This window comes from Lepidochelys olivacea, assembly GCF_965140295.1.
Source record: "Lepidochelys olivacea isolate rLepOli2 genome assembly, chromosome: 5".
In the NCBI taxonomy this organism is placed as follows: domain Eukaryota; kingdom Metazoa; phylum Chordata; order Testudines; family Cheloniidae; genus Lepidochelys; species Lepidochelys olivacea.
In genome coordinates this window covers 45230142-45248019 of record NC_140415.1, presented here as the reverse complement: position 1 = coordinate 45248019, position 17878 = coordinate 45230142, and the positions used below count along the sequence as shown (strand labels likewise).

General features: G+C 41.6%; 1 protein-coding gene across 1 annotated transcript in view; it reads right to left on the bottom strand.

Moving 5' to 3' along the window:
• HOMER1 (homer scaffold protein 1) overlaps positions 1–17878 on the bottom strand; it is a 155004-nt gene that overhangs the window by 80013 nt on the left and 57113 nt on the right. The window contains exons 3-4 of the mRNA XM_084629669.1: positions 16746–16877; positions 369–461 (exon numbers count right to left, since the gene is read on the bottom strand). Of these exons, the coding sequence (XP_084485795.1) occupies positions 369–461; positions 16746–16877 (225 nt within the window). The remainder of the gene's footprint in view (positions 1–368; positions 462–16745; positions 16878–17878) is intronic.

Sequence of the window (17878 nt, the reverse complement as noted above, 5' to 3'; positions counted from 1 at the left end):
TTGTACAATCCAATTAAGTCCAAACCAGTAACATATGTGCTTGCTGCTTTAAAAGGGCCAATTTCACACAGTGGAAAATAATTGTGAGCCAAGGCAGCTAGAAGAAAAAAATTTAAAACAGAAAAATATGAATAATTGGGAATTGTTTAAGCACATTTTACTAGATGCCCAAAAAGCCACAATGGAGAAAGAAGGCTACACTGATTTAAAATGCTCTAGTTCAAGCACAGCTATTGGACTTGAAGCAGGAATTATGGCCTGTGTTAGTAGTCTAGTGCGACCACTTGCATTATACAATGGTCGCTGTCTGCCAAATAAAATCTAATAAGCTATAAAGATATGGTTTGATCTGAGTTCATAAAACCCACCTGTGAAGGTGTACTGGTTAGCTCCATCTTTTCTTGGGATTTCTCCTTTGCTAATCGTGCAGCTTCTTTGAATTCCTGAAATTTTTCTGCAAACTGAAGGTACATATGTTTAAAAAGATTATAATACAAATACAAAATAATTGCTACAGAACATCTTACAAAATAAGACCACTATAGATTCAGTCAGTTAAAAGTTTTTTTTCCCCTTAGTAAATGATCATTTAACCAAACTGCACTGTATTATTTATGGTACATGAGTTTACATACACTTAAAAATCCATTTGTATGTGGGCAATACAGACACACCCAGCAGCAAACTACCACATTAAAATTGTGATATACCAACAAAATATAATGCCACACACAAATGGTAGCGTGAAAAAGCCACCTTAAGCATAGGTGTTAAGTGTGTTAGGTACCCTTAAAAAGCTTCCTTGAAGTCTGAAATTCATTTTCCTCCTTACAGATGTTGGGATGGATGTAAAACCCACTGAATTCAATAGGAGTCTCTTGATCTTCAGTGGCCTTAATCCTTTCTCATATGGAAAATATACTCATTTCTCCCCATATCTTGGCTAAAACAAACTCAAATGGATGAAAAAATCAACCAGAGGAATACTAAACCAAATTAAATCTCTGATGTAGCTCCACTGAAGTCAATGGACTTACATGAAGGATCAATGTGTTTCATTATGTCTAAGTAAATGTTTAGTTCAGATTAATTTCAAGGATTACTATTCACACACACACTTTGTTTCATGAATTTTCATAAAAAGATCAATGTTTCTGGCACAGAGTCTTCTTCCTGAAAACTGTTCAACTAGTTCTAATAGTGACTGAGAAATTATTTTGAATTAAATGTTAAATTTAACGTGATGGATTAAATTGATCTTTTGAGCAATTTTATTAAAGTGATGGAATTACAGAGATGAATTTGGCTTGCTGTGCCTAAACCTGATGAGCACTGCACTCAACGCAGTATCCAAGCAACTGTTTTTATTTGAATTACGATTTTCTTATTAACACCTCGAGAACAGCCAGTTTTGAAGAAGCATCTGACTTAAGAGTTTGCAGAAATATTTTAATTTCTCTGATACTGGTGTACTCAGGGGTTTTTTGGTTTTGTTTTTTACACTGCATATGATCACATGGATTTGGAGGGAATGGAAGATGTTATGTATTACACAATTTTCTCACCCATTTTCAAGCAAAACCTGACCTGTAGACAAAGATCTAGAAATGGAGACAAAGAGGGCACCAGTTTCTCAGAATGAAAGCAATTCTGAATAACTTAATCCAGGGGTCAACTGCTCAGCTACTGTAAATAAATGTTGTCAAGGTTCCTCCCCCACTCTGAACTCTAGGGTACAGATGTGGGGACCTGCATGAAAAACCTCCTAAGCTTATCTTTACCAGCTTAGGTCAAAACTTCCCCAAGGTACAAAATATTACCCCCGTTATCCTTAGACTGGCCGCTACCACCACCAAACTAATACTGGTTACTGGGGAAGAGCTGTTTGGATGCGTCCTTCCCCCCAAAATACTTCCCAAAACCTTGCACCCCACTTCCTGGACAAGGTTTGGTAAAAAGCCTCACCAATTTGCCTAGGTGACTACAGACCCAGACCCTTGGATCTTAAGAACAATGAACAATCCTCCCAACACTTGCACCCCCCCTTTCCTGGGAAATGTTGGATAAAAAGCCTCACCAATTTGCATAGGTGACCACAAACCCAAACCCTTGGATCTGAGAACAATGAAAAAGCATTCAGTGTTTTACAAGAAGACTTTTAATAAAAAATAGAAGTAAATAGAAATAAAGAAATCCCCCCTGTAAAATCAGGATGGTATATATCTTACAGGGTAATTAGATTCAAAAACATAGAGAACCCCTCTAGGCAAAACCTTAAGTTACAAAAAAGATACACAGAAATAGTTATTCTATTCAGCACAATTCTTTTCTCAGCCATTTAAAGAAATCATAATCTAACACATACCTAGCTAGATTACTTACTAAAAGTTCTAAGACTCCATTCCTGTTCTGTCCCCGGCCAAGACGACTACAGACAGACAGACCCTTTGTTTCTCTCCCTCCTCCCAGCTTTTGAAAGTATCTTGTCTCCTCATTGGTCATTTTGGTCAGGTGCCAGCGAGGTTACCTTTAGCTTCTTAACCCTTTACAGGTGAGAGGAGCTTTCCCCTGGCCAGGAGGGATTTCAAAGGGGTTTACCCTTCCCTTTATATTTATGACACGCCCCCCAAATCTCAGCTAGGGTGAAACACTGGCTGGGATTTCTTCCTGGAGCTCTAGGAAAACAGAGTTAATAAGACACATGCATCTCTAAATATACTACCAAGTACATAAAGACTAACAATATTTTCCACATCTCAAGGACGATTTTAACCAGTTGATTCTGGGAAACTTTCACGGGAGAGTGCATCAGCCACTTTGTTAGAAGCTCCTGAGATGTGTTGGATGTCGAAATCAAAATCTTGGAGAGCTAAACTCCACCGAAGAAGTTTTTTGTTAGTTTCTTTGACGGTGTGAAGCCACTTTAGTGCAGCATGGTCGGTTTGCAGGTGGAAACGCCGTCCCCAAACATATGGGCGTAGCTTTTCCAGAGCGTAGACAATGGCATAACATTCTTTTTCAGTGACTGACCAGTTGCTTTCCCTCTCAGACAGTTTTTTGCTGAGAAACACTACAGGGTGGAATTCTTGATCAGGTCCTTTCTGCATTAAAACTGCTCCCACACCACGCTCGGATGCATCTGTGGTTACTAGGAACGGTTTGTCAAAGTCTGGGGCCCTTAGTACAGGGTCAGACATGAGTGTCGCTTTAAGCTTGTTAAAGGCCTTCTGACACTTTCCGGTCCACTGAACAGCATTTGGCTGTTTCTTTTTGGTTAGGTCTGTCAGTGGGGCAGCGATTTGGCTGTAGTGCGGTACAAATCGTCTGTAATAACCCGCCAAGCCTAAGAAGGATTGAACCTGTTTCTTTGACTTTGGGACAGGCCACTTTTGGATAGCATCCACTTTGGCCTGTAGGGGGCTGATAGTTCCTTGACCCACCTGGTGTCCAAGGTAAGTCACTCTGTTTAGGCCTATTTGACACTTCTTAGCCTTAACAGTTAGTCCTGCCTCCCTTATGCGCTCAAGGACTTTTTGTAGATGTTCCAGGTGGTCTGCCCAGGAATCCGAAAATATGGCCACATCGTCAAGGTAGGCGACTGCATATTCTCCTAATCCCGCTAGGAGACCATCTACAAGTCTTTGGAAAGTGGCGGGTGCATTTCGCAGCCCGAAAGGGAGTACATTAAATTCATACAGCCCGAGATGTGTGATGAAGGCTGACCTTTCCTTGGCAGATTCATCTAGCGGTACCTGCCAGTACCCCTTGGTTAAGTCCAAGGTAGAGATGAACTGGGCCCTTCCCAGTTTCTCTAATAGTTCATCTGTGCGTGGCATGGGATAGTTGTCTGGGCGAGTTACAGCATTTAGCTTACGGTAGTCCACGCAAAAACGTATTTCCCCATCTGGTTTGGGAACTAGAACCACTGGAGATGCCCATGCACTTTCAGAGGGGCGGATTACACCCATCTGTAACATATCCTGGATCTCCCGTTCTATAGCAGTTTTAGCTTGAGGAGACACCCGGTAAGGTTGGACCCTAATTGGGTGAGCATTACCTGTGTCAATGGAGTGGTATGCCCGTTCAGTCAGTCCTGGGGTGGCTGAGAACGTTGGCGCGTAGCTAGTGCACAGCTCCTGGATCTGCTGTCGCTGCATACGCCCAAGGGTCATGGAGAGGTTCACCTCTTCCACACCACCAGCACATTTCCCTTCGTAGTAGACACCTTCAGGCCACTCAGCGTCGTCTCCTCCCTGGGCTGTAAACTGACAAACCTTTAATTCTCTGGAATAAAAGGGCTTTAGAGAATTAATATGATACACCTTAGGCTTTCGGTTGGAGGTGGGGAATGCTATGAGATAATTAACAGCTCCCAGGCGCTCCTGGACCACGAATGGCCCTTCCCACGATGCTTCCATTTTATGGGCCTGGAGCGCCTTTAAGACCATGACCTGGTCTCCTACTTTGAAGGAACGCTCTCTGGCATGTTTATCATACCAGGCTTTTTGCTCTTTTTGAGCATCCTGTAAGTTTTCTCTAGCAAGGGCTAAAGAGGTTCGGAGGGTGTTTTGTAGGTTGGTTACAAAGTCCAGAATGTTAGTTCCTGGAGAAGGTGTAAATCCCTCCCATTGCTGCTTCACCAACTGCAATGGCCCCTTAACCTCACGGCCATATACAAGTTCAAATGGGGAAAACCCTAAACTGGGATGTGGTACAGCTCTGTAGGCAAAGAGCAACTGCTGCAATACTAGGTCCCAATCATTGGAGTGCTCATTTACGAATTTACGTATCATGGCCCCCAAAGTTCCATTAAACTTCTCCACCATGCCATTTGTTTGATGATGGTAAGGAGTGGCAACCAAGTGATTTACCCCATGAGCTTCCCAAAGGTTTTCCATAGTTCCTGCCAGGAAATTAGTCCCTGCATCTGTGAGGATGTCGGAGGGCCAACCTACCCTGGCAAAAATGTCTGCTAGTGCCTGGCACACACTTTTAGCCCTGGTGTTGCTTAGAGCTACTGCTTCCGGCCATCGGGTGGCAAAATCCATGAAAGTCAGTATGTACTGCTTTCCTCTGGGTGTCTTTTTCGGAAAAGGACCCAGAATATCCACAGCTACTCGCTGAAATGGAACTTCAATGATGGGGAGTGGCTGGAGAGGGGCTTTGACCTGGTCTTGGGGTTTTCCCACTCTTTGGCACACCTCACAAGACTGGACATAGGTAGAAACATCCTTGCCCATTCCCTCCCAGTGGAATGACCCCCCCAAACGGTCTTTGGTCCTGTTCACCCCAGCATGGCCACTAGGGTGATCATGGGCTAAGCTCAAGAGCTTGGCCCGGTATTTAGTTGGAACTACCAACTGTCTCTGAGGATGCCAGTCTTCCTGGTGTCCACCAGAAAGAGTTTCCTTGTATAAAAGTCCTCTTTCTACAACAAACCTGGATCGATTAGAAGAGCTGAGAGGCAGTGGGTTGCTCCGTGCCGCCGTCCAAGCTCTCTGGAGGCTTTCATCTGCTTCCTGTTCGGTCTGGAACTGTTCCCTTGATGCTGGAGACATCAGTTCCTCATGGGATTGTGGACCTAGGCTTGGTCCCTCTGGAAGCGATATAGGGGATGGAGCTGTTTCTGTTGACTGTGAACCGCGCTCCGCTGGTGCACTATGTTGGGATTCAGGCTCCGGCTGAGCCTCTTGTGTAGGGTTATCGGCTGCTGCCAGTTCAGGTTCGGTGGGGCCCTCTGGTGTTGAGGTTGCAAGTACTGGATTCAGTGCTGACACGGGGTCTGGTGTTGGTTGTTTGGCTGGTTCCGGTTCTGGGACTGGTTCCGTCTGGGTCTCTGGGACTGGATCCACTACTGCTGTTGCAGACATTGGCCTGGGGTCCAGGTCCATCACCTCTGACTGGGTCCTGATAGAAGTTTCCGGAACAGAGCTAGGCCTCACGGCTTGTTTAGCCTGGTTGCGGGTGACCATTCCCACCCTCTTGGCCTGCTTCACATGATTGGCCAAGTCTTCCCCCAACAGCATGGGGATGGGATAATCATCATAGACTGCAAAAGTCCACATTCCTGACCAGCCCTTGTACTGGACAGGCAACTTGGCTGTAGGCAAATTGAAAGAGTTGGACTTGAAGGGTTGAATCGTCACTTGGATCTCTGGGTTGATTAAATTGGGGTCCACTAAGGAAGCATGGATAGCTGACACTTGTGCTCCGGTGTCCCTCCACGCGGTGACCTTCTTCCCACCCACACTCACAGTTTCCCTCCGCTCCAAGGGTATCTGGGAGGTATCTGGGCCTGTGGACCTCTGGTGTGATTCCGGTGCCATGAACTGTAATCTGTTGGGGTTCTTGGGGCAGTTGGCCTTTACATGCCCCAGCTCGTTACACTTAAAACATCGTCCAGCTGACGGGTCACTGGGGCGAAGAGGGTTGCTGGAGAACGGGGTGGTGGGACGATAAGGGGTCTGGAGGGTTCTTTGGGAGGTAGGTGGGGCTTTGGGCGGCCCCCGGTAATAGGGTGTGGTCTGGGGTGGTCCCTTCTGGTCTCCGCTCCAACTGCGACCAGTTTTCTTCTTCTCTGCCACCTCCACCCATCTGGCTCCAATCTCTCCTGCCTCAATTACAGTTTTGGGTTTCCCATCTAGGATGTATCTTTCTATTTCCTCAGGAACACCCTCTAAGAATTGTTCCATTTGCATTAGGAAGGGCAAATTTACTGGAGATTCAACACTTGCTCCTGATATCCAGGCATCCCAATGTTTTACAATGTGGTAGGCATGTCGGGTAAATGACATGTCTGGTTTCCACCTTAGGGCTCTGAACCTCCGACGAGACTGCTCGGGTGTTATCCCCATTCTGACTCTCGCCTTGGATTTAAACAGTTCATACTTGTTCATGTGTTCTTTAGGCATTTCAGCTGCCACCTCAGCTAAGGGTCCACTGAGCTGCGGCCTCAGCTCTACCATGTATTGGTCAGTAGAGATGTTGTACCCAAGGCAGGCCCTTTCGAAGTTTTCTAAGAAGGCCTCAGTATCATCACCTGCCTTGTAGGTGGGGAACTTTCTGGGATGGGAAGTGGTACCTGGAGAAGGATTGCTAGGGTTTGTTGGTATATTCTGCTGGGCCTTTATCCTCTCCATCTCCTCCACATGCTTCCTCTCTTTTTCCTTCTCCTCCTCCTTCAGCCGCATGAGTTCTATCTGTCTTTCATGTTCCCTTTGTTTTTCCTCAGCCTGAAATTTGGCTAATTCCAGCTGTAGTCGAGCTGAGGATTTGGCCATTCTAACCTCTCTGTTTTTAACTAACTTTACACCCGAGGTTTAGAAATAAACAAACAAAACTTGGCTGTAAAATTTTGCTGTGCTGGAATAGAATACCTATTCTCTGATAGTGATTGTCAGCCTACAGAAAAAGACAATTCCCTTGTCTCTGCTCTGGGCCCAAATTAAAGCAAAAAACCTCCAACTACTTGGAAACCTGCTTACCCAGCCCAAAGAAGAAAAAAATTTCTTTTCAAACCTGTGCTCCTTGTAAAACAAAAAAAAAAATCAAAATCCTAAAAAAAACCCTGCCACTTTTGTCTCCAGGCAAATGGGTAGAGCACACACCCCCTATTTACTTTTAGGAAGAAAAGAAAAAAAAAAACCTCTGGGTTGGAAGACTGTGAATTTCCCTGCAGGAGTTAAGTACCCTGCCTCCAGGCAAAGAAAACCTGCAATTCACAAGATAATCCCCTTTTGTCTCTGCTTGGCCACAAAGCAGAGAGAAACCAAGCTGCTTTCAGTTTCAAAGCTGCCTTCTGGACTTCCTAAAAATTCCTTTTTAAAATCTGTATTTCTAGTTCAAAAAATCTCAACTGGATCTCAAAATGATTTCAGGTTAATCCCACCACTGTGCCACCATGTCAAGGTTCCTCCCCCACTCTGAACTCTAGGGTACAGATGTGGGGACCTGCATGAAAAACCTCCTAAGCTTATCTTTACCAGCTTAGGTCAAAACTTCCCCAAGGTACAAAATATTACCCCCGTTATCCTTAGACTGGCCGCTACCACCACCAAACTAATACTGGTTACTGGGGAAGAGCTGTTTGGATGCGTCCTTCCCCCCAAAATACTTCCCAAAACCTTGCACCCCACTTCCTGGACAAGGTTTGGTAAAAAGCCTCACCAATTTGCCTAGGTGACTACAGACCCAGACCCTTGGATCTTAAGAACAATGAACAATCCTCCCAACACTTGCACCCCCCCTTTCCTGGGAAATGTTGGATAAAAAGCCTCACCAATTTGCATAGGTGACCACAAACCCAAACCCTTGGATCTGAGAACAATGAAAAAGCATTCAGTGTTTTACAAGAAGACTTTTAATAAAAAATAGAAGTAAATAGAAATAAAGAAATCCCCCCTGTAAAATCAGGATGGTATATATCTTACAGGGTAATTAGATTCAAAAACATAGAGAACCCCTCTAGGCAAAACCTTAAGTTACAAAAAAGATACACAGAAATAGTTATTCTATTCAGCACAATTCTTTTCTCAGCCATTTAAAGAAATCATAATCTAACACATACCTAGCTAGATTACTTACTAAAAGTTCTAAGACTCCATTCCTGTTCTGTCCCCGGCCAAGACGACTACAGACAGACAGACCCTTTGTTTCTCTCCCTCCTCCCAGCTTTTGAAAGTATCTTGTCTCCTCATTGGTCATTTTGGTCAGGTGCCAGCGAGGTTACCTTTAGCTTCTTAACCCTTTACAGGTGAGAGGAGCTTTCCCCTGGCCAGGAGGGATTTCAAAGGGGTTTACCCTTCCCTTTATATTTATGACAAATGTGTTCTCTATATGGTCCCCCAAAGTCTGGAGGAATGTGGTATCCTCCTCACTGGAATTGTATCAATCTTCAATAAAACTCAGATTTATTTGCCTGGAGACGTGAGAAAGCATACAGAATTACATCTCTTTCCTCTCAAGTCTCAGAGGGAGGTGATTTAGAGAGAAAATGAGTCAGAAGCGTTTTTCCAGAAGTTTAGACCTCTTTCCTGAAACACTCTGCAGACTCCTAACAGGAATCTGATTGTAACAAGGATTTCTCCTTTCCTAGAGAAAGGTAAATTCAAGAAAGCTGTGCTAGATCATTCTGCCCTTCATATCCTAGTAGAAGAGAGCTGGTTCTCTCCTTCAGACATTAAAATATTTTGCGCTGAGTTCTTAAAAACCAAATATAAAAACTTAAACAAAGAGCAAACTGGTGTCATCCAAAATAGACAGTCATTATTTCTTACATGAAAAAGGCAGAAAATGCCAATCTTGGAGCTTCCAAAAAACTCCCCCCAAGCACTGACCTTGAATGAAAACAGTGATGTACTCTAAATTGAGTGAGAGTGGAGATGGAAAAGACTGGTGACAATATGACCAAGCAGAAGCTGAGGAATGACCCCAGATGCAAACGTGGAAAGCCTCCACAATCACTTGAATGCTGTCTGAAGCAGTACCCCTTGTCGATATCCTGTCCTCCAGAGGAACTATTTGAAATATGTGAGACCACCAGATTTTGGCTACAATTTTGGAGAGACGAGCTATGACTAAGACTTCTCACACTAAGGTTTCTTTTTCCTCTTTCCTTTGGATTCCGTCATCTCCACCAGATTAACACTGGACAAGAAAACTAAAGTTCCCCACCCACTTCACAACTAAGACATAATTTGTAGATTAAACATATTTCAAGAAATTATTATGATTGACAGCTTTGTGGCTGATGGGGCAATGTGCACAACGTTCCCCAAAGAGCATCACTATCCCATTTAGGTGCCTCACTGCCTTTAATATTACAATATATTTCCAATATTCTCTGAAGCTAGCAACCAACAAAACAAGCACCTCAATGTGTGCTAAATGAATAATTTGGCTGCATCCTTAGGAATACGATTTTCCATACATAACAAAAACGAATAGTCCTCTCATTCAGCAGAGTTCTGTATTCTGCAAATCGGCTACATTCCACTCTTAAGGAAGCAAAAGAACGTCATCTCTGTGTAAGTGACTCAAGCTTGAAAGATCAACTTTTTTATTTAGATATTCTCACCATATTCCTAATCTGAAGATTATTGGCTACATTCAGAAGAACAGATTCTCCATTGCTGCACACATTGTGTAGTTATTCACACTTGTGCAAACTGAGTACAAAAGGGAGGATGTTCTAATAGGGTAGCATTTTACACATTTTGCATTAGTATATGAATACACAAGGTGCAAAGCAGTGAGAAATCAGGCCAGAAAGTCTAGACTAGGAGTACTTGTGGCACCTTAGAGACTAACCAATTTATTTGAGCATAAGCTTTCATGAGCTACAGCTCACTTCATCATCGAAGTGAGCTGTAGCTCACGAAAGCTTATGCTCAAATAAATTGGTTAGTCTCTAAGGTGCCACAAGTACTCCTTTTCTTTTTGCGAATACAGACTAACACTGCTGCTACTCTGAAACCTGTCAAAGTCTAGACTGAAATTCCAACTATTACTTTTAGAAGTTTTCTTAGACCTTCCAAACAGCTAACAAGCCTGAGAAAAATGTCTTCTAACCATGATAGTAGTTTAGTTCCAGGAAGCATAATCTCATGTCCTGGATAAGAAACTAGTTTTCTTTATGGCCTTTTGGAGCTATTGTATACAGTTCCAGTCCTCCTATTCAAACACCAATAGGAATTCTGACAGCAAATTCTTTGGTTCAAGAAAATAAAGGGAGCTTTCCTTCAAGGGCGTTTTTCACCTTAACCATCAGTAACAGACGCCTTTTCCCAATGAAAAACTCAATTAACAGATATATTCAAATGGAGATTCTTCATTCCATCCTCATATCTTCAGACTGATTTATAGCTTTTATCTCTTCAAGGTTACATATTTGCACATCCGCCATCAGAGATTCCAGAGTCTGTTTCTTTCCGTTTTGTTATTTTTCAGCATTAGTATTTTCAGTCTGGTGATTTTCACCAAAATAATGATTATAATAGCTGCTGTGTTGAGGAAAGAGGCTATCCTGCATGGATGATTGGTTTGGGAGGGCAGCAATACCCACAGAAGAGGAAGCAGTCCACAAAATGAAAATACTAGTCTAATTTTTAGGATTTATTGTTAACTAGAGAAAATATACCACTTGCTAAGGGAACAGGCAATGATCAGGCAAGTAGCAAGCTGAGAATACTACTTATTACGAAAAAGATATTTGTTTTACAGCTACCTTGTCCTCCACAGCTCTGCTTGTCTGTTTCATCCATCTAAAGTGTCTACTCATAAACCTAGAAAGTAAGCTCCCTGGGGCAAGAACTGTCTTTTTGCTATGTTTTTACAGTGGCTAGCTCAATGGGACTCTGATTAGGGCCCCTGTATACGGATGTAATTCAAATTATATATAATGCAACAGCTCATCTAGGGGCACTGATAGTCACAAACATAGAAAAGGAATTTTAAAAGTGGAGTTACAGGTAACAAAGGAATAAATTGTTTCTGAAATTTCAGAAACAAATATTAATATACCGTATATTCTCGTTCATTAGCCCGTTCATTTATAAGCCGACTCCCCAAGATGGATAGGTAAAAATAGCAAAAACTGTATAATCCTTTCATAAGCCGACCCTATATTTCAGGGGTTGGCAAACTTTGGCTCCTGGCCCATTAGGGTAAACATTTTGTTTACCTGGAGCATCTGCAGGCATGGAGCCCCTCAGCTCTCTGTGGCCGTAGTTCGCCGTTCCCAGCCAATGGGAGCTGCGAGAAAAGGTGCGCCACGCCTGCAGACTTCCCGCAGCTCCCATTGGCTAGGAACAGCAAACCGCGGCCACTGGGAGCTGAGAGGCTCTGTGCCTGCAGACGCTCCAAGTAAACAAAACATCCCGACCTGCCAGCGGCTTACCCTGACGGGCCGGTAGCCAAAGTCTTCCAACACCTGCTATATTTTAAAAGCTGGCATCACAAAAAACACTGAAAAGTTTTGCTAGAATTACTTTAATATAATCTAATGAAAAACCTGTTATAATAACAGAACAAATACGTATTCACCTTCAAAATTACAGTCAATATTTAAAACCAGTAAATGGATATTTAAAACCAGTAACTTAGAACAATATGAGACTTTAAAAAGTCTTAAAATTCTTCGAAGTCTGATTCAGTCTCTGATTCACCAAACAGTTCATTAAACTCTGCTTCAGTCACAGCTGCACCTGCATTGTCATCGTAGATGTCGGCTGAGTCTTCAGACTCAGATTCCTTCTCATCATCAGCCTCTTTTGTGTCATCATCAAATATGGCATCATCTTCTGACCCGTCGAGTGCATTGCTGATACAGTATTTCCTAGAAAAATCATTTATCATTTCCAAGGGAATGGACACCCACATGTCCTTGATCCACTGGGAGATCAGATTGATTCCCGGCTTCAAAAGATTCCCATCTTTGTCAACTTCGCCATACCTGAGCACATCCATTTAGACCACATTTTGCGTAGCCTGTCTTTAAAGGGTTTGCTCAGGCAGACATCAAGCGGTTGTAGAACTGAAGTTAAGCCTCCAGGTATTACAGTCAAAGTAGTTTTCATATTTTTGGCCACATTTTTCACCTCATCCGTCTTGTGTGCCCTGAACATGTCCCAAATGAGCATAGCAGGTTTCTTGAAAAGTGCTCCTGGTCTCTTATTCCACACTTTTTCCAGCTATTCAACAGTCCCACTTTCATCCATCCATCCCTTTTCGTGTGCACATACGATGACACCAGCAAGAAATTTCATGTTTTTAAGCAAGGTTTTTGTTTTATAAACAACAACAGGAGGGAGCTTTGATCTATTTGCCAAACACGATAAAACCACCGTAAAATGGATTTTTTCATGGCCAGTGGTTTTAATTATAACTTTTTTCACCAACACTGGTTACCGTTCTGTTGCTCGGGAGATTAAATGTCATCGGTGTTTCATCCATATTTCCTATTTGTGATAGCTCGAATGCATATTCCTTTCAATATTTTATAATAAACTTTTGGAAAGATTTGATTTTTTCTTCCAGAGCTCTTGGCACCTTTTGCGCAATCTTTGTTTGCTGATGAAGACAGAGACCATGATGGTTCATGAAACGAGTACACCAGCCTGCTGATGCGACAAACACTGACAGCTTTACTGACTTGTATGTCATCTTCCGACATTTGCAGAGCATGCAGACGAATTTCAGTTCTAGTGACAATGTACCCATTTTGTCGACATTCAGCACCCCAATTATTGAGATCTTTCTCCAGCTCAGGAAATGAAGCGCACTTCGTTGGACATTTTTTCTTGCTTCTTGGCATGTCTTTTAGTGTTGTTTTATTTTTTCACCATTCTCTTGCTTCTCATGGATACAGAATTCACGAGTAGCTGCGCAATTACTGTTTGCTTCTGCATATTCAACAACTTTAAGTTTGAACACTGTGTGATAAGCGGACCTTTTTCTTTTATTTCACTGTTCATTTTAAATACTAGTATGAAAATAGATTATTATTGTAGTTATAGATTTTGTAGGACTTTATATAGGAATGTCACCTGCTCTTTCACTGTCAAATTATTGTTCTTCGTTTATTTCAAAGCAGCCCTGTAGATTAGCATGTCTGTGGGGATAACAGGCTATTTCAATTTTATTAGCGATTCCATCGATTCTGCACGTTATATTTTTATATTGGCTGAAGACTTATGAGGTCCATTGGTAGAAATGCATGAAGAGATCAAATTACACAGTAGTGGGCTGACACCAGTGCTATAATACTATTGTTCATTGTATTTTTCTGATTGGCTTGTAAGGCATAGCATTTTGTGAAATGCATAGGTCAAATGTCATGAAGATCTGCAGCACTGCTCTTTTAGTATTCCTTTCAAGTCAATCTAGTCCATTAAACAAAGTCTGTGCAACTTTAAAAGGCTGCAGTATGGACATCAATAAATGGGTCTACAAACTTTGGCTCCCAGCCTGTCACGGAAAGCCACTGGCGGGTCGGGACAGTTTGTTTACCTGGAGCGTCTGCAGGCATGGAGCACCTCAGCTCCCTGTGGCCGTAGTTCACCGTTCCCAGCCAATGGGAGCTGCGGGAAGAGGCGCACCATGCCTGCAGACGCTCCAGGTAAACAAAATGACATTGAATTGACTGTCTAATACACTGTCATTTTGTTTACCTGGAGCGTCTGCAGGCATGGTGCGCCTCTTCCCGCAGCTCCCATTGGCTGGGAACGGTGAACTACGGCCACAGGGAGCTGAGGTGCTCCATGCCTGCAGACGCTCCAGGTAAACAAAATGACAATGTATTAGACAGTCAATTCAATGATTCCATAGAGTTTAAAATCATCAAATTTTGGTGTAGACCCGTTTATAAGCTGACCCCCGCTCTTTGATGCGTCACTTTTTTACCAAAAATATTCGGCTTATGAATGAGTATATACATTAAATTAATATTTCTCTGGCACCCTGAGGTCCCAGTCAGAACTGAAGTCCCTTTCCACTAGGCACTGTACAAATACCTAGTGAAAGGCAGTCACTGTGGACAGGACGCTGTGGAAGGGGACACAGTGACGGAGGAAGTGAATTGCCCGAAGTCACACAGGAATTTAATAGAGCTTGATTATAACCCAGGTCTTCTATGTCTCAGTCCAGTGTCCACTAAATAAACTTATTTCCCAATTCAAAAGTGACTGAATAGATTACGATAAAAAAGTGAAGATTTCTTTTCCCCTGCTAAGAAGTTTTCATAACCTTTTCTTGCATTTTGCTATTTTAAAAAACCACTAACAAAACAACTTAATTTTAAAACTTCAGTCTTGTTTTGGGGGGGGGGGGGGGAGTAAGGGAGTCCTGAATAAGGATTGGTGACTGACATATCTAAAAGCTGTAGGTTTAATCATTAAGATAAGGAAGGCACCATGAAAATAGCATACTGAACATGTACTGAATGTTCATCATCACAAATTTCAGAAAAAGACAGTTTGATTTTTATACAAGAAGTTTACATATCTGCCAAAGACCATGGAATTCAGGATGTGCACTGCTTGACAACAGCTTCCTACAATAATTCTCACTTTTTTCGATTAATCATCAGCGCATTGGCTATATCATTATTTGCATGTGTGATACCAATGTATAAGCATATCCCAAGAGGATTAAGATACCACGAAACACAGAAAGAGGCAAATGAAGAGGCAGTATCAAGACGCTTGAAAAAACAAAACAAAACAGTCTCCTGCTGTCAAATGTTGGAAGAAGGCTGAATATAAGGCACTCTTATTAAGCTCATATGAGATTCTGTTTTGAGAAATGGAGAGAGTGATCTGCAACAAGCTAGTACATTAGAAAGGAAAATCAAATCAGCACTTGTCAAATAACCCTTGTAAGTATTAGCAATGCAAGATATACACCATGTTAATGAGTAATTGTCTCTTGGGTAGATGTGGACGCCAGTTTAAAACAATCTACATTGACTTATTTTTTATGCTTATTGATGCAGTGACATGTGAGAATGCACATATATATTATATCATCAACAATGTCATTCAGAATTTTTTCCTTGGTTTTGTGTAACTTAGTAGAGATTGATGCTATTTGATTATGAAAAGTAGATATAATTTTTATAAGTAAATCACAATAATATCCAACTGGACAGATATTCCATCAGGAAATATTTTGAAGGGGAGTGGGCACAAGGGAACTACTGTAACTCCTTGATCTGGACTGAAGCCGGCTCTACACTTTCCTAGGTGTAGAGTGGATGCAGTAATGCAGACAATCTGGTTTAAGGGAGCTCCATTGAAAGCAAAGGTAGGGTCTTCTGAAAGGCCCAAGGTTCTCTGGAAAACCAGGTAATTCAGTGAGAAAACCTTTCAGGAGTTTCTCTATTTCAGTATGCCCTATGAACTACTGCATACACTACTAACAACTCGCAGTCTGTTGTTCAAACTGCGGCACTAAAGACATCAGGAATACTCACTGGGATTTCTCTGGGAAATGTGAGCAACTTACCTCCCACTATGAAAGTGGACTTTTATTTTCAAGAAGGCCAGCATAAAATTTCACATAGTCCACAAGGTGTTTCTCAATATTGCTGGTAATCTACTTGAATTTTCTATACATTAGAAAAATACAGTGGGGGTAAAATAAAACTAACATCCCCTTAAGTTTTCAATTTTTAAAATGTTTGTAATAAAATATTAGTTATATGGCAGAGAATGGAGGAAAAGGTGAAAGAAGAATGTGGGTGAAAATTACAGTTGAAAAGAGTGTGTCATTGACTGAGCAACAATTTTCCTGATGGGATCTAAATATAGCAAGAAAGAAACCATTTGAATTTAAGGCCTGAATCTTCTTCCTTAAAAGAAAAAAAGTAAACTGATCTTCCATGTAAACGTTCTGGTTTCCTACAGGGAAAAAATTCGCTCTTACATGACAAAAAAGAGAAAAGAAAATCTGACATTTTACATCCTGCAGTAAGGTTAAAAAAAAAAATCTAAAATTTCTCTCAAAAAAAATTCATTGGTATCACCAAAGCGGTTTAAAAACTTGCTTCCATGGTTGCCCTTCTCACTTTTCTATGTTATAAAGGCTAGATTCAGAGAATATGTAAATATTACCTTAACACTACTGAGTGTCAGGGTAATACAAGATATCAATTTGGTTCCAGCTCTTCATCAATCCCCCTGACTGTTCAGGAAAAAACTTTTTTCCCATATTTTTCAGGTATTTTTTAAAAAAACAGGTTTACTTACTTTTGAAAGATGATGTTCAGAGGAAAATCCCAAGCCATAGACCGTATTTGCCCTGCTGTCTGCCCACTGGCCAAACTTCTGGGATGTTTTAGTAAATGTCATGTTGGGGGTGATAGTGCTATTAATTATTGCCTGCAAAGAAAATGTAATAGCAGTTGTAAGAAGTTCTCACCACATTTTAAATAATGTAAGATCCACCAAAAAGCATGAAGATATACCCAAATATTTGGGTATAGTTACATGGCCTCAAGACAACTCTTTAGCAAAGCCATATAACCTGGTAGCCATGATTTAGAGGTGATACAAACTGTTCCAATCACATCTACTGTTATTAATATTCAGAGTGGCATTTTTGCTAGGAGAGATGCCAATGAGGTCAGAAGAAAAAAAACCCAGATTTTGTGATGGGTACGTTGATGTGTCATTCTAAAGACATACTGCTAAGACAGCTGTTGTCTTACACAAAAATAAAAGTTTCAAAATGTGTGTTCAGAAACACAATTTTGTAGTTTTCCGTACTCTTCTTATTTTTCCTTTATGTGAACATGGCTAGCATTAATGAGATAACATCTAACTGTAGGGAAAAAAAACCATGCACATCTTTTATAAATACTGCAATATAGCATAGGATGGATCAGTTACATACGCACAGCAAGCAGTAAATGTGTATGTATTCCTCCGTTACACACAGCACTGTATATTGGACACCAAAAAAAAAAAAAAAAAAAAAAGCAGCTACTAAGTGAAATTTTGGCCCCGCTGAAGTCAACTGGACTACATTCGAATCCCTGTGAAGTGGAACTACCCAGCTGACTCAAAATTCATGTGAAAATAAATACTTAATGTATTATTAATACCCAAATACTCTGTTAGATCAACAACAAAATCAGCCAAGACCTATTGATTATTGAAATTCAGTACTAGCCAAACTGAGCAAGGAACAACATTGGCTACACAGTATTCAGCAGAACTTATTCTGTACTACAGATAATGTGAACGTGGCAGTGTCCCTCTGCCTGGGTCTTTCTGGCATTATAAACTACTTCCAACTTACTATTTAGGCAACCTACAACAATTATTACACATACATAATAACAGAGTGAAAAGAACGGCCTAGTCTCATCTGCCTTTGG